We start from the raw sequence: 26754 nt of genomic DNA on the forward strand, positions 1-26754 counted from the left end.
ATATCCTTCCAGCTGATAAGAAAGCAGCTCGTGCAGTTCAGAATAAGTCAGAGCAGTACATATTGTGCAACGGTTTACTATTCCGTTTATTTTTCCAAGATAAAGGTGGAGAATTTGTATTGCAATTAGCTGTTCCTGAAAACTTAGCAGAGACTGTTATTTCTCAGTATCACGACAATTTGTTAAGTAGCCACCAAGGTACGATGCGTACTTACCTTACTATTAGGAAATTATTTTACATGCCCCTTATGTTCGAGAAAGTCAACAATTATACCCAAGCGTGTCTTAGATGTCAACAATTTCGTCCCAAAACCGATAAATTACGTCCTTTACACGATCGAGTACCAGCAACTTACCGTCCCTTTCATACACTCAGTCTAGATTTTAAGAGTATGCCAACTTCACCTTCAGGTTTTAAACACATTATGGTAGTATGTGATGAGATAACTAGATTTTTGATTTGTGTACCTTTGAAATCCATTGATGCCGAAACAATTTGCAAAGCACTAATTCAAAAGGTCTTCAGTATTTTTGGGCCCCCATCTCGTCTTATTTCAGATGCAGCAACCTCCCTTACAGGAAAATTATTAACACTATTATGTAACACCCTTAATATTGATAGGAAAATCATCAGCGTCCACAATCACGGTAGTTTACAAGTTGAACGTCATATCCGCACCGTATCGGACCTGTTAAAGGTCAACCTTAACCAATTCGGAACAGATTGGGTTAGATTTGTATCAACAACATGTTATGCTTATAACTCGTTTTCATCCCCACATCTAGGAAACCACTCCCCTTACGAATTAGTTTTTGGCCGCCAACCTCCAAGTTTGACCTCATTAGCATTTAACCCTATTTCAGGATTGTCTCATTCCTATGAAGAATACTTTGAACATCTCAAGAAGAAATTTCAAAACATTTCACAGACAATGCTACAATTACAGCGAACACAACAAAACGTCCAAAACTCAAAAATTTCCCAACGCTTAGAAAAAAGTCCAATTTACTCAGTAGGACAACTCGTATATTTATACAAGCCAACATCATCATCACTAACGGCAAATTCAAAGAAAATCGCCGCAGAATGGGTCGGACCATTAGTGATTCATGAAGTACTAGACAGAACACACTACATCCTAGCGACGATTAAAGGAGAAATACTTCGCGACGTATTCAATTATAACAGACTGAAACCCTGTTTTATGAGAACGCCTAAAGAACGCAAAAATTTTACACATCTACAAAAACTTAAACAATTGTTGAATGAACCAACTGATTATAATAACGATAAAATCCAAAACACCATTAATGTAGTAAATGACGAAATCAATGTTGAATTTGTAGACGAACATGATAGGACACCCACCCAATTGCAATCAGATACCCTTACACATCCAACTAAGATAGAACCCCTTAACTTGCAACCTTACATTGACTGTGTAGAGAATAACATGGGATTAGCAGCCCCATTCCAAATGAAAGAAGAACAAATCAAGGAACAAACTAATCTAATTATGACAGCACCTAATGATTCAAATATGACATTAAACCGAGGTAGATTTAAAGCAGGACATTTCCAAGTTTTAGTTTCATATTCTAAACCGACTTCAGCCAAACGCAACACTGATAAAACAAAACACGAATCTAATGATCGCAAATTTTGGTGGAATATTGACAGATATAACGATACAGATAAATTAATTAAAGAGATCATTAATGATAAACAGATACCGATAAGTGGATCGCCAAAACGATTCATAAAACGTTTGTATAATGCAACAAGTTACTGATTTAATTTTTTGCAAGATTATTTTAAATTACGACATTTGCTAAATTAATGATAGCATAGTCTACGTATTTGATGAGATTTGTTTAATAATAATGTGATTTCAGTTAAAAGAGAATTGAATTTATGTTTAAGTATTGATTTTGTAACGAGTTTTTTTTGATAAAGATTAATTTTGAATTTTGATGATCGATATATTGAGATATTGAAAAGAACGACAATCATTTTGTAACAAATATTTTGTTGAACCTTTGAGTCGTTAATCTCAAGCATTAATTAATTGATATACAATAACAGGAGATTTTCTTAGTACTTTTAATTGTAATTTTGTTGACATTGAGTACAAAAGTCGAATTTGTCGATTGATTGAAATCGTAATTACCTGTGAATATAAATGCTTAAATCGATAAAGTTGTGACGATAATGATATATTGTGGATAAGTTTGTGTCAACGGGACACACACATTTGTTTCTTTAAAGTTTAAGTGATTAAGTTTGATATTTTGATTTTAGGCTAATCAGCCACAGTTTCTTGAATTTTATGTTTTGATTTGATTGATTTATGTTTGAAGACCATTAGAACGCGATGAGTTGTCGCACGATTTGACGTATGTTCAATGTAACATACTATTTTTAAGTTTTGTAATTTTATTTTTAACTGATTTATGTTTGATTTACGCGAATTTTATACCAAATTCATTTTTGATTTTAATTTTTTTAAGAGAGAGAAGAGAGAGAGTGAAAGTGATAAGGTTACACTTCAGAGTCAATGGTTTTGGCTAACTCAATTTTTGCATATATGTATAATGTTTTTTTTCTTTTATATAACTTTAATTTTGCATGCCACTATTATAACCATTTTATATGTTAAATAGATTAGAAAAAAAAAAGGGAAACAGAGGGATGTAATATAAGGATATACTGTTATATTTAAGAAATTGACCTTTGTATCGGAATTCAAATAGGTTCACAAACTTGACCCAGAAAGTCCAAAGGAGAGTTTGTCCAGATGTTTTAATGACCATTTAGTTTATAATAGAGTCCCTAAAGAAAACACTTAGCTTAATTTTGTGACTTTCCCATCGAGTGATCGACACTATTTAAGTACAGACTTGACAGTGTCATCCATCACAGAAATACCTTATTATACCGTTAATCACTCCCACTTAAACACCCCTGGACCAACTTAGGACCAATCGTTACCCTCACAGATTACGTAGTGACATATGCAAATGAACTGAGCCAATATACTCCCAAGTTTCAGAAGGGCCCAGACACACCTTACAGCCACCTCACGGAGCACACACCTCACAGCAGACCTACACACTTCACACCTCACCGACAGCATCATTGATCCTCCGCGTTCCTTATCTATACTTATAGTTGTATATTGTACTGAAGTATTATACTGAATAAATAATATATGTGTTACGACAGTCAAGCGAGTTAGAGTCTTTCATTAGTACCTCAACAAACCAACATTATATTACAGTATGTTCCATTTTGTATATTTTGTGCATTACAGTTAATAAAATGTTGACAAAATATCTATAATCTATCGATTTATTTTAAACATAGATATACATTTTGTTAGCATAAATTATTTTAAAAATAGTATAATTTAACATTTATTTTAAAAGGAAATAAAGATTTTTTGAAAATGTTAGTTTTAACTTAATTATTTACAAACCTATTCGGAATGAATATTTGCAATATTGCATTATTGTCATAAAGATGTTTATGGTGTATTATAATTATTTAGTCATTGCTAGTAATAACGCAAACACATATTTTAGAGCAATTATTTAATCCTTAAATTAAAATTATTTAAATGTTTATTATTAATTATAGAGGGTAGTATTACTATTTTGCGTGACTTCAGTGGATATATACTATTTATTATGTTATGGTTGTTCTTTATAATATTGTAGGTTAATGTTTTAGTCAGGGGTTTTGGTAATAAACACTCCAATACGTTTTCACCTTTTTTGAACGTTTTGAACTTCTTTCTTCTGGCTAATTATTGTATCCTTTGTATCTGGTAGTTGTCCTAGGGTGTAAAGTTGTCCTAGAGGGTAGTTATTCAAGGCAGAGGGGTAGTTGTCATAGAGTGCATAGATGTCCTAGGGTGTAGTTGTCCTAGGGGTGGTTATCCTATGAATAGTTTTCCTTGAGGGTAGTTGTTCTGGGAGAGGGGTAGTTCTCATACGGTGCATAGATATCCTAGAGGATAGTTGCCCTAGGGGTGGTTATCCTATGGATAGTTGTCATAGAGGGTAGTTTTCCTAGTTTGTAGTTCTCCTAGAGGGTATTTGCCAATAGGAGGATAGTTATCCTAGTTGACCGGGTGGTAGTTGTCCTAGGGGGTAGTTATCTGGGTGGTAGTTGTCCGAGTAGTAGTTTTCCATAGCGTAGTTGTTCGAAAACGCCATTTATTGTGCGCATGCATTTGAGTTTGGTTGGGCATATTATTTTGGTAAAGTCGTTGGACTCCATTTCGTCAATTCTATGTCCAATTGACGACTTTAGATTCTGTATCACATACGCATGTCAACCTTGCTTGGTAGCACTGTCGTCGCGAAAGTTAGTGGCCGTTTCGGGACTAATGGCATAATGCATAATTTACTAGCTTCTAGTTTATCACATACCGAAAAAAACAAACAAGGTACTTGGTTTTTGTCTTTAAATTAGGGAGAGTGTACAGTAAAGTAGTGTTCATTGAAATTCACCAGGTTTTGAAATAATCTGACAATATATATTTTACCTAATTTAAAGACAACTAAACAACGAACAAAAAGTTTCCAAAAATGTAGGTGAAGAGAGGTTAAATACTTCTTTAGCCACTCTAACAACAAATATATGTTCTAAACTCTTTAAAAACATGGGGAAATATATTTTAAATACCATGCTAAACATAAATTAAATTAGTTGGTGTCATATTAATTGCTTCAATGAACCATAGCTAAAACACTATTCGTCAGGCATATTTGTGTCGTGGTACGTGAGACAATGCCCCGGATTAATTTGGAAGTTTGCTCCCCGGGTATCAAGAGTACGAGGCTTGGCTCAAATGAATACAATATCAAGACTAACAGAAAGAAAACAAGTTGTTGATTGCCGTTACCATACCATTTATTGTGCACGAATCAACGTTACTCAGAAAATAAAGAGAACGAAGGAAAGCCCTGCAAATATACAAACAAGCGTTACATAATTTCAATAACAATCAGTTTATAACTTCACTTTATCGCTGTATATACTACCACTATAATTACTGTGTACAAACTGGTTACCATTAAGAACAACACAGTCAATTGAACGTCATTACAAATGAGTAATACCTGAACCAACTTGAATGATGTATTTACTAACTAAGAACGAAAGATCGTACAGCAATCAACCATTTCTCTATAAATTGAAGTAAAGATTTGAGAACATAATTTGCTTTATTTAAGTTGTATGCAGGCAATTTCGAATAATCAATTAACAGGCAATGTTCCGTCTACCGTGTAATATAATTCGTTTTACTACCTACAATGGTAACTTCAACAACGGCATAATAATAATATACAACACGGTAATGAAAATCACATCTTCCTGTGTTTGCAACAAAAGCTTTTCTGACGCGCAGACACATAATTTATGCAAAAAATACGCAGAACGCACACGAACAACAACTGATCCATGACATTTGTAATCAGTGTTAAATGTGTCGCCGTTCAGATCAGCTGGAGAGGTACTATATTATATTAAGAAAAAAATCTTTTTTTTATTCATCAATTTCACTATTCATATAAAATAAACAAAAGGAATCCACATAAAACAGAAATCGTAAAAAAAAACATACCAACCAACAAACATTCATTTCCCATTTGATCTAACAAATCACCAACAAGTTAAAAAGGTACAGCATTATATACAGAATATTGTTAATAGGGTACAGCATTATTGATTTTATACAATTATCTTAAACACCCAATAATCCTTCATTATCTAAAAGTGTGAATATAATAGTGTATATATCACAGGCACAGAATAAATTCTAAACCGCCCGATGACATACTGAAATTTAACATTCTCGGCGTTGTACGGCGGAACAGCACTAGTCCCTCAGTTGTACGCACGCGCACCAGAGATCAAATTGATACGCCCTCATCTTTCAGTATTTTTATTCACGAAGCGGGATCTCTGAAGAGATACTTTTTTATATTATAAACATCACATTTCCTATACTGAAATTTAATTAAATAATTTCAAACGATAAGATGAGGAAATCTGTGGAAAGAGTCGCTGTACAATCGAGTTTGAACAATGCCATGAAAGCCCCAGTGGTCTAATGGTTAGGACATATGCATATCAAGCAGAAGGTTCCGGGTTCGAGTCTCGGTTGGGGCGACTTTTTCTCATTCTCATATATTTCCTCATCTTATCGTTTTAAATTATTTAATTACATTTCAGTATATATATATATTTATATACAAATATAAATGCAAAATACACAATGGTATACAACAACAATGTTTACCATACGTATTAACGTTTTGTTTTCTCAATTTACATAATTGTTATTGACATTCTTGTTTGCACTAATATTTATTATTCCAACTGTGATTAACTATTTGCTATTCTACATGTATATGTTTTAACAAATACCATAATGACTATTTAGTGGTTAAGCGTTCTAGTCTCCACCAGGTGACACTTTCCACACTAGAATAATTGATCCGATGTATATATTCTCCAATATTTTATTCAGTTTAAACTAACTAAAAAACAAACATAAAAGGAATATATTAAATTCCTTATTCATCACTATCTTTAAAAATATTGATAATATAAATATTTCCTTAATATAAAAACTAAAGCTATATTATAACATTGTTTTCCTCAATGTGTGATTCTTCAAAGTCATCATCATCGATCTGAAGAAGCAGTGCCCCACTCTCTTGACGACAACAGTCTGTTTTAAGTTTCTTAAAAAAATCCACTGAAAACGAAACAATAAATTAATTTAATAAAAAGTACTCAAAAAACTATTTTTGTTATAATCAGTTGGCTAACTCTGGTGGTTTGATAGGCCTATATATCCATTGTAGACCTTCTATAAATACCTTACCAATTACGATCAGCATGATAGAAACATTCAGCATAATTAGAATAACGGGAGTTATCTTGTGTAGTAAACCAATGACGTCATCTATATTGACATTTTGATCCAAGTTAACGATCGCCCCAATGGATAGATTTACAACGATAAAGACAAGAGTCAACAATTGGAATCTCTGCTCTGACTTCTCTTTCATTGGTTGAAGGTACAAATGCAATACAATAAAGATGACAGTAAAAAACAAAGAGTATGACAAACTTGAGGACACGTCATCTTTTAAGTTGGCAATGAGTGCCAACAGAGCTTTGTTGTACAGCTCAAATGATTCCCAAAACCAAAATTTGTGCTTGTATTGTCCACAAAAGAACCTCACACCAATCATCCGTCCTTGATCCTGGTTTTCTTCATGCTGATCACAATGTACATTTAGACAGTATAGCATAAGAACTATGACCAATGGGAAGCCAATGATGTATGTTAAAGAAATGTAAACAAGTGTTTTGTTGATTTGATATGTAGATCCATCATTTTGGTCCAGATCAATCGAGTAGTCTGACGTTAGTACTGTTTTACTAACATTACCATCTTCTGTAACGTTATATAAACGAATTGACCATGGTCCAACCGCCATGATGTCTGCACATATGTTTGCATATGTAAGGTAAAAAAGTAGCATTGACACAACGATACATTTGTCACGTGTGCGGCTCTCAGCTATTGCTACACCATGGCACTTATTCCACGTATAAAACATAAGGTAAAAGGTGGACATAGTGATTACTATGAAAACAGGTGTGGAAATAGCAACTTGAAGTGACGAATATGCATTCCAAGATTCAAATAAACATCTTGGGCTTAGCATACTAATATATCTTATGATGTCAAAATACTGAACTATTCTACCAGCATATTCATAGTTTTTAGGCCAGTGAATTTCAGTTACTTCTGACAGTATACCTAAAATCTGATAGAAGTTTATAGCAATTTTTAGATATGTCACAAATGAATCTAGTTTTGTTTTTTGGTGGTGGTCGGTACTCCTTTGTTGTAATCTCCAAATGAGACAAATAACTCCAAACGTTACAAAAATAACACAAATGAATGTGATAACAGTCAGGAGAGGGCCTTGGCATTTGTGACATTCGTTAAATAACTGATAATATCCTTTTGAACATGCTGCACAAAGCCAACCAGTGTATCCTTTAGCACAAGTGTCATTCAATTCCAATCCAATGCTACAACTCTTTTTTCGTAGTGGACACAGATGTATTTGTGGTAATGGACCTTTGTATACAGCATTTTTTAGTTGGTTTGGATCGTCAAGGGGAAAATTGTTGTTTTGTAAATTAATTATAAATGCGTTGTACGCCGATAAACAAGAGCTTTTGTTTTGTTCTTCATCTACAATACAATCACAAGTGAAATCCCAGGACCACCAGTATCCCCGTGTTATATTTTGATACCCTCCTTCACACGTAACACCCATCGGGCAAGGCATGCATGGACCAAACCGATCAGTTCTATGGAACTTGTCAAGGCAATAACAAGCATTTAGATTAGCAAAGGTACTGGTATCGGTTCCAGATGGACACGTCTGGCAATCCGCGATGGACGCCGCTCCTGCATTATTTGAAAAACTTCCAATAGGACATTTTTGACAGGTCTCGTTATAATCAATCCTTTCAATAACTCCGAGTTTATCTTGATAGAAGCCACCTGCAACGATGAGATAAAATGTTTGCTAAAAACAATTTAGATAAAATCGTTTATGTATAAAGATTATTTGCTATGTGATCAAATTAAGTAAACTGAAAACAATTTAGATAAAATCGTTTATGTATAAAGATTATTTGCTATGTGATCAAATTTATTTAACTGAAAACAATTTAATGTCATTAAAAATATTGGACATAAAATAATTGAAATAATTAATAAATACCATCAACTACCTGGAGGGCACTTTGTACATGGTTTATAATTTAGGTTTGACAATAGTTTGTATGTCCCCTTTTTGCATAGACTGCACGTTCCCGTTTCTGAATTACATGCCAAACCACTACCTCTATCAATATAATGTAATATGTCTCCAACAATGTTTATATTGATTTCTGTATTATCAGTAACACAAATACTAGTAAAAAATAAATTATAATAACAATAACTTTTGAACATTGAATTATTGTCTTAGTATAAAACATAGGTACTATAACTGATAAGATGCAAAAGTTCGCAGTTAATTGTCTAAATTTCTATCTCATCAGGATGAGCCCAACGCACGTGGAGCGTATAAACTATATAAGAGAGAATTCACATGCACGGCGTACATCTGGCGTATGTATTGCGCAGCATACGCCTTTATATAACTAAGCAGTAGTTTTATTACGCAACTCACTGCACCACGTCCTTGGCGTTATTAACGACAGCTACATACTCTATCTTAACGTACGCTACTAACTACAGCAAATCTTGAATAAATTAAAGCTTATTTCAAGATATTCATCAATTACTTCATGTTTTTTACTGTTGTATTGTAAATGTTATTGCTATATAAAAACTATTTAGCTGCTCTCTGTTCTTCGACCTGAAAGCGCATGTTTAGGGTGAAATAAAAGTAAATAATGGCTAAAATTAGATTGACTTTTGGGAAAGAATTGAACTCAGGAATTGGAAATCTAGCAATATCAAATAAAGATGGGCGTATTTCAAGAAATTAAAAAACCAAAAGACGGCCATCATTCATTTTTATTCATTTATTTTATTTTACAATGCAGTTAAGTTTAGTCATTAAAGGGGTTGAACTTTGGCGTGAAATACCTAATACACGTAAGTTACATAGGAATCCTATAACTTTTAAAATAAAATACAAACATAAATTACTTTTGCAAAACTCTGGTTAAAACAGGTATTTTGTTGTTTGTTTATGTCTCCTTTTTTAATGATTAAAACTGAACAATTACATTTTATTCTCCTTTTCTTTGTTAAAAATAAAAACAAAAATTGTTTGCATTTTCTTTAAAGTCACATTTTGTTTGCCTATGCCCTTGTGCTTCTTTTCATGTTTCTATTTATATATATACTGTTTTGTAACAGGTGGTTTCTACTTATAAGCTGTGATACCCCCTTTCTATTCTTTTGTTTTGTACTGATTATTTATGTATGTTTATGTTTTGTGAAAGGAAACCAACAAACAAATAACTTAATTAGTAAACAGAATTATATTAGGTGGTTAAAATCAGTACCGAAAGTACGAATTCACTTTATATACCTTCTAATACAAATTCTAGAAGTTACGTGCGATTAACCGAATTTTGCCCTTACGTAAATTTATATATAGATAAAACCTGTGAACATATAAACAATGTGTAACTTATTGTTTTGAGGCGATGGGCTATCCAATAATACTTGTCTTAGAAAGGAGATAAAATCATAATTTCCCAAACATAATTAACAATAGTTTCAATTACAATAAGTATCATGTTCTTGTTGTCGATGTGTGTAAATGAAACAATAGTAATTCAAATATTTAATTCTGAGAAAAATGTGTTTACGTTTTTATATGTTTTTCAATACCATTCGGAAGTGATTGTAGTCCACCGCAGTTCAGATATCTAAATAAAGATAAGGTTGTATTAAGTGCATGCGAGTTCATTGACATAATGAAAAATGATGATACTAATAGTTTTGGATAATGAACAATACAGTTATGAAATAATGATAGTTTGTTTCTATATATAAATTATGGTTACTTCCGACATAGGCGAGGACAATGGAATAACTTCGGTATAAATCTCCGCCTTGGATACCTACCTTATCTATCTTAGATGTACCGCGAAACGTAGTTTTGATAACATTAGTTTTCAGTACTACGCTATTGTTCCATTTTTGTCTTTTACAACGACACAATTTAGCTTTACCTATCGAAGTTTGTGGATATCACAGGGTTATTTTTACACACGCGCGCTGTTGTTCAACTGGCTTCCGGAAAAATGGCCGTTGGTGGCGACATTCAATATTAAATACAAATATTTTATTAGTGGTCTGCAATTTATTGTTTTAGATATTCAACTATCAATTATAAAGGCCTTTACTTTACGTGAAATACAATTTGTTTTAGTAATTTAACTAAATATTTATGCTATTTATTAATCATTTCATCAAATTTACGTGCGATTCAATGTTACTATAGCAGGCTAATTGAACTAATTATTTATACTATTTATTAATCATTTAATCAAATTTAGGTGCGATTCAATGTTACTAGAGGTCTGGTAGGCATACCAGGGAAACACCTTTACTGTTTATATTATCGATTATTTCTGTTGCTTGCTCTATTTATAATTATAAATTTAAAACTGTGTCTACTACGACCGATATAATTAGGCTACGAAAGTTGTTCATGAAACATCACAAAATAAACATACATATACTCATCAGTCATATGCATAGGTGTCACCCGGGCTTCAATTTCCCGAGGCGTTGGTCATTTTTTTTAGGACTATTCGGATACACCCACTATAGGGTGCGCGAGCGAAGCGAGCAAACCCTCTAGTATTTTTCATTTTTCAACATACATTGTTCCATTTTCTGTCATATGTGAAAAAGCATTTTCCCCAATCTTCTCTAATTTATTGTCAAATAGATATCTGAAAAAAAAAACTTTAATTAGTTTAAAATATCTTTGTTTCGGTTAGGTTTTTTATTATTAAAATGTGCATAACACAGATCAAAAATTTATTATTTTACTTATTTTAAAATAGTAAAAAATCTCACATGTATTTCAGCGTTTTACCATTGGTTTTTAATGTTTGATACGTAATGTTAGTAATTCCATTCCCATAAAGGAAGCTGAAGAAAAAATAATTAACACATTATAAAATAAATAAATAAAATAAATAGGCCTACACAATTGTAAACGACGATAACGAAAATGAATGACTTTATCGTTTAATTAAGTTCAATGGCGTCATCATCATCATCGTCATGATATGTACAGTAAAAGTCCTAACAATTAGAAAATGTTTTGCTCGTTTTACGTAAAAATAGCATTTATTATTCTTAAAATGTTCAAGTGGTGAAATTTCAACGTTCAATCTCGTTTGCTTTAAAACATATAAAGGCTGCATGCAGTATATAACACTTTCTGTTAATCAAAAACAAAACCACGGATATCTTTGTTGTCTAATAGTGTTGCAAGTTATTTAACGTGCACTATTATGTACACGGGACCAATATTGTAATTAACTTACAGAAACTGAAGATTAGTTCCAATAAATGCCCCTTCTTGTATAGAGGTAATGTTGTTTCCCATAAGCATTCTGAAAAATAATATTATAGATTAAGTATTGTTTTAGATGGCTTTGAAGACTAAAACTTGATTTTTTAAATGAAACTTTTAAAGGACCTATAACTTGTTTAGATTATGGTTCATGGGCAAGACATGCACATGTTTTAAATCCATATCTGAGAAGACGTTTTCCACCATCAGTATTTTGGTGAAGGAGTCATGTGCCTCCGACATTGTCGCTATGTCTTTCTTATCCGTTCGACAATCGAGTCGACTGGACTTGATCTTTAAGTTTATACTTACAGCTTATCAAGGGATGCCATATCAGAAAAGATATTTTTGGAAATGTGCTGAATATTATTTTCGTGTAATAGTATGTTCGTAACTGTAGGTATCCGGTCGTCTTCTAAAGATGTCAGATTGTTCCAGCTTAAATCTCTAAAAGAGACACAGTCGTAAGTTGGCCTCTGTACAAAATAATGTATTACCTATAATACGTAACTACTGTATGGGGTAATTATTGTCACAATACTGACAAAAAGTGACACATTTAGACTTAGATCCAGAGAGAACAGGTAAACAATTACCGGTACATTACAAATAATATTAAACTGGTGGTGGTGTTTTTTCAACCTTTCAATATAAAACTATCGGTATGATTGATTAAAATCCTCACAGAGTACTTTTATCAGAACTGCAAATTGATTCTCAATTTATATTTAATTAAGATACTTATTCTTGACCTATAAGTAATGTATTTGTAAAAAGTATGGAAGAGGAACGTACAATTACGAAGAGGGCGTGAAATAGTTAATCACGGACTTTTTTTGTTAGTTGATGAATTCTGTAGAAGCAATTGCTTTCGATGCTATAATGTACTAAATACTAATGTTAAATTATTTCGCCTTAATCTTTTAAACTAAACTAAAATGTTGGGTGATATATCAACTTAACGGATAATATCTGTGACAATGACATTCACACAGATTTGTTCATCTTAGTCGTTTTAAAATGAGTTAATTTACCGAATGGTTCAGAGTTTTTCTATGCCTATAGTCCTAAATTTATATCAGGTAAATAAAATGGGTCATTTTTAAAATACGGTACTATCAATATTGTATGTAACAAATAAATAATGTGTACGTACAGTACAAGTTACTATGCTTTAGGCTACAAGATCAAAGGTACGAGGTACCAGGTTTGTAATTTTGTTTTTATTTACCACAATATTCCACATTGAATATTATTTAATATGGTATTGCATGTACTACCACCAGTCAAGATTATAAGTTACCAACAAAGGAGTAAGAACATAAACACTCACAGTATATAACCTATTTGTAAGTTAATAATGTTTGGTAGTTCCGTAAGTTTGTTGTTCGAAAGCTGTCTACATAAAGTATTTATTAAAGAGAAATAAGAATCATTTAATGTACTGTAATAATGAATTTTCATTCATTTACGATATTATAATCATTATAATGAATAATAATTGTTAATCAGATTTAAATAATGATATCTATAACAAATTCTGGTTTACAGGAGTATACTAAATATGTATTATTGTAGAGAAGTGAGACAATAGAACTACAAAACTGTATAAAAAATCTTTTTTTTTCTTTTGCATTACTGTTTATATACTATACAAATGAAATGCTTTTATAAGACTGTTGTAGCATTGTTTTACGCATACACAAAACTCACAGTTTATGGACATAGTACACAGCAACAAAGGCATCTTTATCTATAAATCGGATTTTGTTTTCTGCAAGTGAGCTGGAAAAAATATATGAATAACTTGTAAGACTACTTTGCATGGAATAACCAACATTAGTTACTATCGATAGTAAATTAGGCCTAATTTCATTTACAAAAGAGCAATATTAACCAATCTGACAAAAGCTAATTCATAGTTCGATGGTTAGCTGAACAGTAAGGAAACAAAAATGCTTACATCTCTATAAAATATTCGCCTTGAAAAGCTCTTGCTGGTATGCTCTGCAAACTGTTTCCATTTAAATATCTAGGACAACATTATTACAAAAGTTGTTATAGAATTTAAAAACCGTAACTGTCGAATTATCATAAACACATTTGAAGTGAAAATGCATGCAAAACTTAGAAAGAACATGGACAGTGATTTATGTTTTTCAGTAAAGTAAACACTATTATGCATACTTTTGCAAAAATGTCATAAATATGCACACAACTCGATTGCCTTTCAAAGAACAACATTTACTACTTTATTACAACGATAAAATGACAAAAATTTAAATTAAATTAAATGCAAATACAAATATTTAATAAATTAATTATGGTAAAGAGACAAATAAAATGTTTTTAAATTTTTCTTTAAAATATTTAAATAGTCTATTCCACAAATGCGGACCTGCTACAGTGATAACTAATTTACCTTTCTGAGTCTAAGAAAAGGAACATCAACATAAATTATATACTTCCTAAGTTGTAATTATGGGTTGTTACAGTATCAACATCTTTGAACATCAAGCTTAGAAGCAGAGAGTTGGTTTTGATAATAATTAGACATAAATATTGCTATTTGGACCTTGTTTAGAGCATGTAGATTTAATATTTTAAGTTTAAATAAAAAATCAGATGGTTTTTGGAATGGAGATAGTGTAATTATTCTATTCTATTCTTATTTATGTTTGACGAGTAGTAGCAACAAATAATGTTGCAGTAAATATGTAAATATGGGTTATAAAGGGTAAACAAAGTACATTAAGGAAAAATGCTTAACCTTATTTATTATTCAATTCAATTCAATTCAATTCAATTTCAATTCAATTTCTTTATTGCTGCAAATGCCATCAAGGGCTAATATCCGCTTAAACATCCTACATCATACAAACATAATAATACACATTAAAATTTAAACACATACAAATTATAGTAATTACTACTGTAGTAGTCGTTATTATTTTAATTATTATTTTATTGTTATTATGATTATTGTTATTATTAATCCAATTGCTTTTGATATTTTTTTTAGAAATATAATTATTTTGACTGGGCCATTTCAAATTATCTTGAATAAAAACACATAAGAATAGTGTTTCAACTTTACGTTCAACAATTCGGTCATTGAGCAGAAGATCCAAAATAATTGGATTTAATAACATTTTAATAAAAAAAATAGAAAAAATCCAAATAAAAATATTGGTAAACATATAATCTTGAGTACATCAATTTTAGAGAATACTGAAATCAAAGAAATCGGTCTATAATTAGCGAATTGGTCTTGGTCTCCCTTCTTAAGATAACTTTGGCTATTTTAATAAGATTTGGATTTGAACTATACCAGATAAAAAAAAGCATTAATAGCATGCATGTAAATTATGTTTATTAAAAATTACAGAAATTAACTTTTCTCTATTTTCTAATATTTCTCTACTTTACCAACTTTACGAAATTGCTTCCTGTCCTGTTTAGTTCAGGAGCTTAATATGTCGAAAAAAGGCACTTGTAGGCTTTTGATGTTAACAAGAAAAACTTTAGTGCCATTTTTATCGACCATGGCAAGTGGCAAATATGATTAAAAGTGGTATCATTAGAAAGATAATCATGCACTGATCATGTATTTCCATTACACCCATATCCAAAAATGCATAGCAACAGAGATAATCGCAAATTACATATGTCATGTGATCAAAATGAGGTCAAAGGTCAAATTTCGGAAACTTATAAATACCATTGTGTTTGGTATCGCCGGTTTTCTTTTTATACTACGTTCATCAGACCATTTTCTAGAAATTTTAAATTTTGTCTATAAATAATATAGCTAACACCTTATTTCAAGTTAAAAATAAGTGAGTTTATTATTGTAACGATGTTTTAAAGCCCTAGGACCTACGTTTTTTCGCAAACTACATTACTGTATATGTCAAAATAAATACTATATGATCATATTTCGTTAACTTTTTTCGTGTTTAGACTGTTAAAAATGTGAAAAATAAGAAATGACCTGGTTTAATGTTTTTAAAGTTATATATATATACATTATTTTTACAAAACGACAATTGCAGGTCTTGGGGCTTTAACTAAAATGAATACTTTTTATATTTGTTTTGTAAACATACAAAATGACTATCAGATGTATTGTATAAATGAAGCCTACAGTATGTCACCATGTATAGTACTTCAGTGGATATATAAAATATACCAAGATAATAACATTTCCATATCTGACGTGACCATTGTCCAAACTGACATTCAATATTGTGTATTGGGTACACTTAGCTAACCTGATCAAAGTTCAAAATCGCTTTCTTCTGAATCAGAGGCGGTAGATGGTTGAGTGTTTTCACATATTTCCTCTGATGCCTCACACATGCACATTTCAGTGCAAACAACATTTGCTCGTTTGCAGGAGCAGCGTGCGATTGAACATCTGTTTTTGGAACACTTGCACCTGACAAGTTCGAGGACAGCTTTTGGTGCAGGTGGAAGCTCAGTTACAACAGGACGGTATGTTTTGTCGTCAATTGTCCATCCACAGTTTGATGGACCTGGTAGTTGTGGCTTTGCTATTCTGTCATGATTCCACACCATCGCCTGATAATGAGCACGCTTAATGTGCTGTTCGAGTGCGCCTTTTGTTGGTGGCAATTTTTCGGATTCTGCGAACGACTTTTTAAACATTTGCCATCGGACTGATGAGATTTCATTCATATTAGTACCTGGTACATAACACTGGCAAACAAATGTTTCTAATGTTCTCTTCATTTCAGAAGAAACTGTGTCTGTGGTGCCCAGTTGTGCGAATACTGATTGTACGTTATCACATGACTTTTTTAGATGTCTCCACCATCTTGTTTTTCCTTTTCCAGCAAAACGACCAGTTGTGTCACAACCGGTAAATGCGTGGAAGCCTGGCAGAGCAGCAGCTAGTTTGTCATCTATTGCTTCATAGATTGGTCTTAGAGGTATAGTGCGCCTCTTGTTGCCAACACCTGTAATGAATGAAGGATTCTGTCCTAAGTCGGGATATCGTCTTAATGCAAGCAACATAACATCGGTATCTGGTGACATTATTTTGACCTCTTTATGTAAACTGGCCACATAGAGGGCATTAAGTATTAGTAATGTGTCTGCCTCTTCTTGTGTGCTTGAAAGATTATCAACATCGCCCTTGTTAGAAATAGCTCCTTGTTGTGTTGATACAATTACTTCTGTGTTATGTGATTCAAAGTGTGATATAATTGTGTTTGCTAAATAGTAGGTCAAACTAGCCTTTGTCATGTTTTGTGCTATGAATTGCTTGAACGTTGTCCGAATTGGTGTGGCATCGGTACATATATGTGATTTATCCACGCCAGTTTTTGTATTTGTCATTCGCCTATTTCGGGTTTGTTGCTTCAGTGAAATTGGTATACCATAGTGGTCAAATACCATGTGAACAGACTGGTGACTTTGTACATATTTGGTTAACCATTGATTAATTTTGTTAGCTAAAATTTTGCATGACGTCGTGTCAGTTGATCCAAGTTGTTGAACAAATGCCATACCATCAATAACCAGAGCTTGTTGGCGTGGTACAAATGTGTCCATTTGGTTTTCATTATTGACAGTAGAATCTTCCAACTCTTCCATAAGCTTGTACTTATCGTTACAAGGTAACAGTGTACCATCATCTGCAAACAATGAACGAGCTACATTTGAAAATTCATACTGACCAACTGCGCTTTCAATATCAATTTCTGGACGTGACCTTGCAACAATTGCCATAGGGGCAAAAAGCGATCGATTCTCTTTCAATTCAAATGATTGTTGTGCAAATTTCACAGAACATTTTTTTCCTGTGGATGTTCAGCGCTGCAATTTAACCTTTGTGACTTTATCCCATAAGCTTTTATCGCCAATGATTTTCTTTTGGACAAAGTCGTTATAAGCATCGATTCCACAAGTCTCTTGCCTGAGAATGTCATCTCGAATTGTGTCTGGTATAACAGATTTGGTAATTACATTGACTAGTTGATTGCCAAAATCTCTAAATGGATTCATTTCCTGTAGTACAGATTTCAATTTTGTAACCTTTAATTCTTGTTTTCGATTAACTGTGGGAGACATTTCATGATGTACGCTTCTCGATAAAATCCCGCCATACTTTCTGCCTCAGATGATAATCTCTGTAATTCTGGTGCAATTAGGAAGAACCGCTGCAGAGCTGCCGGCTTCTGTGTAATGCCCTATAAGCCTCCAAGAACTTTCAATCGCCTGTTATCTTGCTCTAAAGCATGATCCACACCCAAACTATATAAACTGAGGTCTCTTTTCTTAACACAGAAATTCCCTTCTGAAAATTGTTTCCATACATCAGGGTCAGTTGTTTGTAGGCTGTACATCTTTGACAGGTACTCTGGGACGTGCTGTGCATATTTTAACCTATTTTGGCTAAAAAAGTAGATACATAATTTCTCCAGTGAAGTGAGATGAAGAATCCAGTCTCCCTGTCAGGATGCTTTTATGAACTGCATAAGAGTCAGAACCATGTCCATGTACATTAACATTACTCTGAATGTTGGCGAAGAAGCGCTACGTTTGTGTAGTGAATAAATCCAATTTCTTTTGTAGGTCACTGACTAAAATTGATAAGTCATTTGAGATCTTTTTTGCTGTGCTTGAATCATTTTCACTACATGCAGTCTGCAGAAGATCTGATTTTGCAGTAAGTGTCTCGGGGAGTGACCCGTTGGAGGATTGGTATTCATCCATTAGAAGATCATGCAACGCGTGTAGCGTTGTGCTATTACGACTCTTTTCATATGTCGCCCTTCAAGTATTTGTCTGGTTGTTGTAGGACCATAGATATCAGCTTCAATCCATGCATCATCAATTCCACTGGCCTCTATCGAACTACCAATAGCACGAAGTGCACATAGAACTGTATGGAATTCGCCTACTCTTAAAATGCAGTTCTTTGTCATTTCAGGTTTTAGGGATTGTAGTTTGACTGCCTTCATATACAGGTCCATGTCCAATGTAACAATGGTCTTTCTGTTTGGTCCAATAATCTGACAATTTATGTGCTGCGCATGCTTTTTAACACAGAAAGCAATGTGGACCATTCATGAGCAGGTGCTGGTATTAGTAGAAGGGTTTGTATTTGTGTAATTGGTCTCTCATCATTTGTTAGAGTTATAATCCGCCCATGGTAGTATAAACTCAGTGGTTGACGTTTGATAATCAGTGTTTACAGTTTCATTCGATGAGCTTTCGGGATGATGGTTTTCTTCATTAGTTTTTTACTTAGCTACAAGCCAGGAACGATCCATGTTAATTGCAATGTTGAAGTTGTTTGTTTGTTGTTGTTTTGTGTAATTCGGATATTTTGGACAGTTACTTGGTTTGGGATTTCCACAAATACCACTATCGTAAATTTTTACTCCTGTATAGCCCTTCAGCGATCTGGATGATGATTCAGATGAAATGATTAATTTGTCAGCAGGTAAATTACGTTCTGCGGCCTGTTGAAAAGCAACCATGACAGTAGCATGTAGGGTATTTTCCCAATCGTTGGTGTCTTCTGAGAAATATATATTATCCGCAGCAAAGAACAATGGTCTACCATACTGAAGCCCTGGTGAAATGTAGATGCCACCAGTTGCAGCCATTCGTAAAATTACGGCATCGGCCAGTTGAGTTTCAATGCGTAGTATCTGACTGTAATTGACTGACAATCCCAACGAACGTAGATAAGAAACCAAATGTTTGCTACGGCTGTATGTATGGACTTTCAAACCAACTGCAAGGACGTGTTCATTTCCACAAGTGTGCCTGTACCTGTTGTCACTTTTAGGTGTATCGGCTACTTGCCGTTGAGTTTTGACCTCGTATATGATGCTCTTTGCAATGTTTAGACATGACCTCTCTATCTGTTCTGAACGGCAACAATTCATTGATGTCGATGGACCTTGAATTACCCATCTCAAAAAGGTCTTTATGGACGCCGGAATGTTGTTGTGTCTTTCATCGCATTTTATTGTCCCATCAAACAACCATGGCGCCTCTCTGCTTTGAAGGATATCTTTTCTTAAAATACTCGCACTCTGGAAAATACTTTTCAAATCCTCTTCTGGTGTTTCAGATGCCTTCTTGATGGCATTATTTTTGGCCTTATTGGAGCATACCATTTCAGCTTTTCTTTTGTTTGGCCGGGAAAATTTGATATCTTCCATGCGGGTCATTATGAGGTTTTTAACATACTTGTTGCCGATAGACTTGTCTTCCAAACCATGCATTTTGCGGATGGCAGTATAAGTATTAGTGACATCATTCATTGAAATAATGTTGCCAGACTGCAGAACGTTATTCAAAACAATGACAAACTCAATATCTGCAAGAATACTTCTGTTATTATGACAAGGCTCCTGTGTGGCTTCATTTGGTTGGCGTTGTACATACTTTACATAACAATGGAGGTGATATTTTACGTCAATGGCTCGAGCATCATTTGGTGACAATGGTTGTAATTTTACTTTTCACTCATTATTTGTACTGTTTTGGATAACATCGTATATTTTCTGTCCAACGTCAAAAGAAGACACTTCATGTAGTTGTTTTTTTGTGTCATCTTCATTGCATACCAAGGCTAATGATGATGATGATGCTGATAATCTGGTGTATGGTTTTTTTGTTAAATCAACAGTGGAATCTGAGTTACTATTACATTGTAGTGTGTGTGGTCGACCTTTTGCAGATATTAAAACAGTTGAATCGTTAGTGGCCAAACTTTAATTAAATCGCTGTTTGGCACGTTCAATTTTGAGTTTGTGCACAGTCTTCTAAAAACATGACCTATGCCATGATGCTCCATTTTCTTGAAGAACAGACACATCAACATCACAGATTCGTTTGTTTAATGTAACATAACCTGGATCATTATACCCTGCACGGTCATGGACAGTATCAAGGAACTTTTGTTTGGATTTGGATTGGAAACTAGTTCACCACCTAGAATTTGACATTTAAGACACGCTGTATAGTTGACATCACAAGAAGGAGTGCAGTAGGATTCATCCATAATGTGTATTTAATGAGACAGCCAATAGATCATCAATAGTACACCTGAAATACAATTTTTCTTTTATAAAACGTGTTTTAACAACTAATTGCTACTTTGATAATTCTATTGTAATTTTAGTGTGTTAACATAAATATTATAATATCAAGGCTAACATCTAGGCTGACTGACTGCACAATCATGTCATAGTCACATGCGTAGAAAGTGGTTTTGACAGGGTCATAAAACATGAATGTCCACATAATTTTGGCCTAGCTTATCAATAACTCTAAATAAATAATATAAACTAATATATAGATTTATAAAGTGATATTTTATATTGTACAATTATTAAGCTCACAATTAGGTAAAAAATATTTGTAAAAGTACACTATAAACATACCTTATCATGTGATGTAACCGCATTTTGAAAGGAACCTCATGTTCAAAAGTTTAAAAACTTGTCGCCACTAGAGGGCAGCAGAAAATTGCTAATGTAATTGCGATTATATCGGTTGCTATACATTTTGGGGTATGGATGTAATGGAAATAAATGATCAGTATTTAATTTCCTTTCCAATGATACCACTCAAGATCATTTTTGTTAAAGTTAGTCCGCCATCTTGAAAATCAAAATGGCGGCCACTTGCCATGGTCGAAAAAAATGGCACCAAAGTTTTTCTTGTTCAGCGGAAAATTCTGAGTCGGAAAATCGTTGGTGCCGACAATTAACATCAAAGGCCCACAAAATGACATAAGCCCCTGGACTAGTTGGTGTGTGTATGTGATGTTCGGGGTTTAGAGGGGTTAAATGTATTTATTTATTTGTTTTTTTGTATGTTTGTTCAAATTGTTTCGTTTTATGTATGTTTTATGTATGTTATATATATATATATATATATATATATATATAACTGAAGACAAGTGCTGTTCCGCCGTACCACGCCGAGAATGTTAAAGAGTCGCTATCCAATCGAGTTTGAACAATACCATGAAAGCCCCAGTGGTCTAATGGTTAGGACATCTGCATATCAAGCAGGCGGTCCGAGTTCGAGTCTCAGTTGGGGCGACTTTTTCTCATTCTCACAGATTTCCTCATCTTTATCGTTTCAAATTAATTAATTAAATTTCAGTATATCACCGGGCGGTTTAGAATTAATGTTCTTTGCCTCTTTTGTTTATATATATAAAAGTATCTCTTCGGAGATCCCGCCTCGTGAATAAAAATACTGAAAGATGGGGGCGTATCAATTTGATCTCTGTTGCACGTGCGTACAACTGAGGACTAGTGCTGTTCCGCCGTACCACGCCGAGAATGTTAAAGAGTCGTTATCCAATCGAGTTCGAACAATACCTTGAAAGCCCCAGTGGTCTAATGGTTAGGACATCTGCATATCAAGCAGGCGGTCCGAGTTCGAGTCTCGGTTGGGGCGACTTTTTCTCATTCTCACAGATTTCCTCATCTTTATCGTTTCAAATTAATTAATTAAATTTCAGTATATCACCGGGCGGTTTAGAATTAATGTTCTTTGCCTCTTGTGTTTATATATATATATATATATATATATATATATATATAATATATATTAACAAAAGATGTAATTTATGTATATATGAAAAGTATGTTATTATATGTCAACCAGAGCTATGCTAACTGAACCGTAAGAACGAGTTAGTCTCTACTTGTAGACATAGGAAAAAATCCTTACTAAATTGCAGATCCAAACAGTTTATCTAAAACAATAGGCTATTGTATACGACTTCCTGATGACTCACTTTTATTAAGCACTATGAGACAACTGTGTCACTTATGTTTTATATTTCACCTGAAGAGTGGAGCCAGCTACATGCTGGTCGTACGAAACAAATTTGTAGTGATTAAAACAATAAAGTAACCAAGTTTTCTGCTGTTATTTTATATATATATATATATATATATATATATATATATATATATATATATATATATAAATCAATGAAGTTGCGTAGCACTGTGTAAATTATATATAAATCATACTGTAAATTATAGAAACAGTGCTCATATTCGGAACATGATCTCATTGTATGAGAGAATGTATCTGGTGGGTGAAAATCTGTGATAATACCATACATGGCTCTGTGGTCTAGTGGTATGATACTCGCCCTGTAAGCGAGAGGTTGCAGGTTCGAATCCCGCCAGAGACATTTTTTCATACAACTAAAAAATACGGAACTTTCGCCAATGAGCTATGCTCGACGCGATTATGAGATCATGTTCCGAATATGAGCACTGTTTCTATAATTTACAGTATGATTTATATATATATATATATAAATCATACTGTAAATTATAGAAACAGTGCTCATATTCGGAACATGATCTCATAATCGCGTCGAGCATAGCTCATTGGCGAAAGTTCCGTATTTTTTAGTTGTATGAAAAAATATATTTATACAATATACATGGTTTTCCAATATATAAGTTTTCATTTTGATTATATTCTTTTCAAATTGATTCATACTTAGGATTTTTTACCTCTTTCAATTTTTATATAATTTAATCACCTTTTTATACATTATCATTTATTATAAATCTCAAAAAGAAAATCTCAGAATTTATAATATATTATTGTTAATTTGAAATGAAGGAAGTAAATGTTTATTTGATTGGTTGATAAATGTGGTGTAACGGAATCATGGCCACTACCCTTCTTAAAATCTGCATTTAAAATAATTGATTTAAAAAGAACGAATTTGGAGATGGAGCAGACATAATAAATAAAGCATCTTCAGAACAGGAATAAATTGATTTAGAAATGTTCATATCATTAGAAAAATATTTATTGAACAATTCGAATATTCTCGTTTATCGGTATACGTCACCAAATAATACAGTGTGGATTTTTAGTGTTTTTCCTTCCAGGGTTTATGACTGAAATTATATCGGAAGACATATATGCTTTCAATTGTTATTAGGTTGTTCAAGTTTAGATGTATAATATTTCTTTTTTTGGTAGTTCGACAAAGCTTGTTAAAAATAATTATTTTTATATTGATTGTATTAACGCTTATGTTGAGGGCTTCGTGATTGGATAAATTTTTTGTATAATTGATGTTTGCGTTCACTGCATTTTAACAAGCTGGATTTCATCCATTGCTGTTTGATTTTACATTTCTTTCAATTAGTTGGCTTAATATGTTAGCATGAATACTATAACATTTGTTTAAGAACATTCGAAAACTAAAAATGTATGATCACAATCATAGATTTCAGACATGTTTCGTTGGTTAGATCAATATAAATGTACTAATATCATTGATTTTTAATGATTGACTTGCAGTGGGCCTTTGAACATGAAAATCTTCTCAATAAATGAGAGAGAGTATCTTTCTTTTCCATTTCGATAGTACAAAAATATAATATGCGAATACATAACATACAAATATACCTACATGCTTCCGGTTGTTATGTTTTTGAAAGTTCCAGTAGATATTTTTTCTAGGTTAGGATTGTATTGAACTAACCTATTAAAAAATATATAAGATATAATTGTTATTTACATTAACAAATAGTTCGCATTAACATTGGCGGGTGCAATTATTTGGGATTTTCCGGTCTTATTATTTTTACATTAATGGGTGTTGGAGTTTGCATATACAATTTATTGTATTTATGTTCTTGGCATGTTTAGCGTAGTTTGAATTTTCCCAAATGTAACAAAGGCCTTCAAAAAAACAATTGTTTCTTAATTTAAATTACAATAAAAGAAAACGAATAATTCACGAATGTTACTTACACTTCAACACTATAATCTGTATTCAATGCAAATGTATTTTCAACGAGCACTTGAATTTCGTTGTCATCCTGAATCCGCCTAAAAAAGTATAATATATATATAATATACCCACAGCATTGTCATTTTTTCAGTAATTTGCCTTTGGATTTATATATATATATATATATATATATATATACATATATATAATATATGGCGTACCATGTCCCGCATACCTAGCTCAGCATATATATTGTGCCAGTTCTGCGGTACATTTCATTTCGAAAACCCAAGCTGCACTGACGAGATCTAATAAGATCGAAACAGTACTGTCTGCAGATTGGATATATATATATATATATATATATATATATATATATATATATATATATATATATATATATATATATATATATATATACGAGTATATATATATATATATATATATATATATATATACATATATATATATATATATATATATATATATATATATATATATATATATATATATATATACCAGTCTCGGTTGGGGCGACTTTTTCTCATTCTCACAGATTTCCTCATCTTTATCGTTTCAAATTAATTAATTAAATTTCAGTATATCACCGGGCGGTTTAGAATTAATGTTCTGTGCCTGATTTGTTTATATATATAAAAGTATCTCTTCTGAGATCCCGCCTCGTGAATAAAAATACTGTAAGATGAGGGCGTATCAATTTGATCTCTGGTGCGCGTGCGTACAACTGAGGACTAGTGCTGTTCCGCCGTACCACGCCGAGAGTGTTAAAGAGTCGCTATCCAATCGAGTTCGAACAATACCATGAAAGCCCCAGTGGTCTAATGGTTAGGACATCTGCATATCAAGCAGGCTGTCCGAGTTCGAGTCTCGGTTGGGGCGACTTTTTCTCATTCTCACAGATTTCCTCATCTTTATCGTTTCAAATTAATTAATTAAATTTCAGTATATCACCGGGCGGTTTAGAATTAATGTTCTGTGCCTGATTTGTTTATATATATAAAAGTATCTCTTCTGAGATCCCGCCTCGTGAATAAAAATACTGTAAGATGAGGGCGTATCAATTTGATCTCTGGTGCGCGTGCGTACAACTGAGGACTAGTGCTGTTCCACCGTACCACGCCGAGAGTGTTAAAGAGTCGCTATCCAATCGAGTTCGAACAATACCATGAAAGCCCCAGTGGTCTAATGGTTAGGACATCTGCATATCAAGCAGGCGGTCCGAGTTCGAGTCTCGGTTGGGGCGACTTTTTCTCATTCTCACAGATTTCCTCATCTTTATCGTTTCAAATTAATTAATTAAATTTCAGTATATCACCGGGCGGTTTAGAATTAATGTTCTGTGCCTGATTTGTTTATATGTATATATATATATATATATATATATATATATATATATATATATATATATATATATATATAAATCAATGATGTTGCGTAGCACTGTGTAAATTATATATAAATTATAGAAACAGTGCTCACATTCGGAACATGATCTCATAATCGCGTCGAGCATAGCTCACCGGCGAAAGTTCCGTATTTTTTAGTTGTATGAAAAAATGTCTCTGGCTGGATTATGAGATCATGTTCCGAATGTGAGCACTGTTTCTATAATTTACAGTATGATTTATATATATATATATATATATATATATATATATATATATATATATATATATATATATATATATATAGGGCAACTGCATATCAAGAAGACGGTCCGAGTTCGAATCTCGGTGGGAGCTCATTCTCACAGATTTCCTCATCTTATCGTTTCA

General features: G+C 32.9%; 1 protein-coding gene and 1 non-coding gene across 2 annotated transcripts in view; one reads left to right on the top strand and one right to left on the bottom strand.

The window, feature by feature from the left end:
* Positions 1 to 4867: 4867 nt before the first annotated feature.
* The window catches only part of LOC140049776 (uncharacterized), a 28640-nt gene continuing 6753 nt past the window's right edge, over positions 4868 to 26754 (bottom strand). The window contains exons 9-21 of the mRNA XM_072094724.1: positions 24979 to 25056; positions 24635 to 24706; positions 14135 to 14203; positions 13885 to 13956; positions 13505 to 13570; positions 12484 to 12618; positions 12143 to 12211; positions 11667 to 11741; positions 11468 to 11539; positions 10445 to 10504; positions 8846 to 9027; positions 6906 to 8612; positions 4868 to 6776 (exon numbers count right to left, since the gene is read on the bottom strand). Coding sequence (XP_071950825.1) covers positions 6655 to 6776; positions 6906 to 8612; positions 8846 to 9027; positions 10445 to 10504; positions 11468 to 11539; positions 11667 to 11741; positions 12143 to 12211; positions 12484 to 12618; positions 13505 to 13570; positions 13885 to 13956; positions 14135 to 14203; positions 24635 to 24706; positions 24979 to 25056 — 2779 coding nt within the window. The 3' untranslated portion in view covers positions 4868 to 6654. The remainder of the gene's footprint in view (positions 6777 to 6905; positions 8613 to 8845; positions 9028 to 10444; positions 10505 to 11467; positions 11540 to 11666; positions 11742 to 12142; positions 12212 to 12483; positions 12619 to 13504; positions 13571 to 13884; positions 13957 to 14134; positions 14204 to 24634; positions 24707 to 24978; positions 25057 to 26754) is intronic.
* Positions 23315 to 23386, top strand: Trnat-ugu (transfer RNA threonine (anticodon UGU)). Its single transcript has one exon. It is a non-coding gene; the product is annotated as a tRNA-Thr (tRNA).

The sequence above is a fragment of the Antedon mediterranea genome, chromosome 5 (genome assembly GCF_964355755.1).
Source record: "Antedon mediterranea chromosome 5, ecAntMedi1.1, whole genome shotgun sequence".
Classification (NCBI taxonomy): domain Eukaryota; kingdom Metazoa; phylum Echinodermata; class Crinoidea; order Comatulida; family Antedonidae; genus Antedon; species Antedon mediterranea.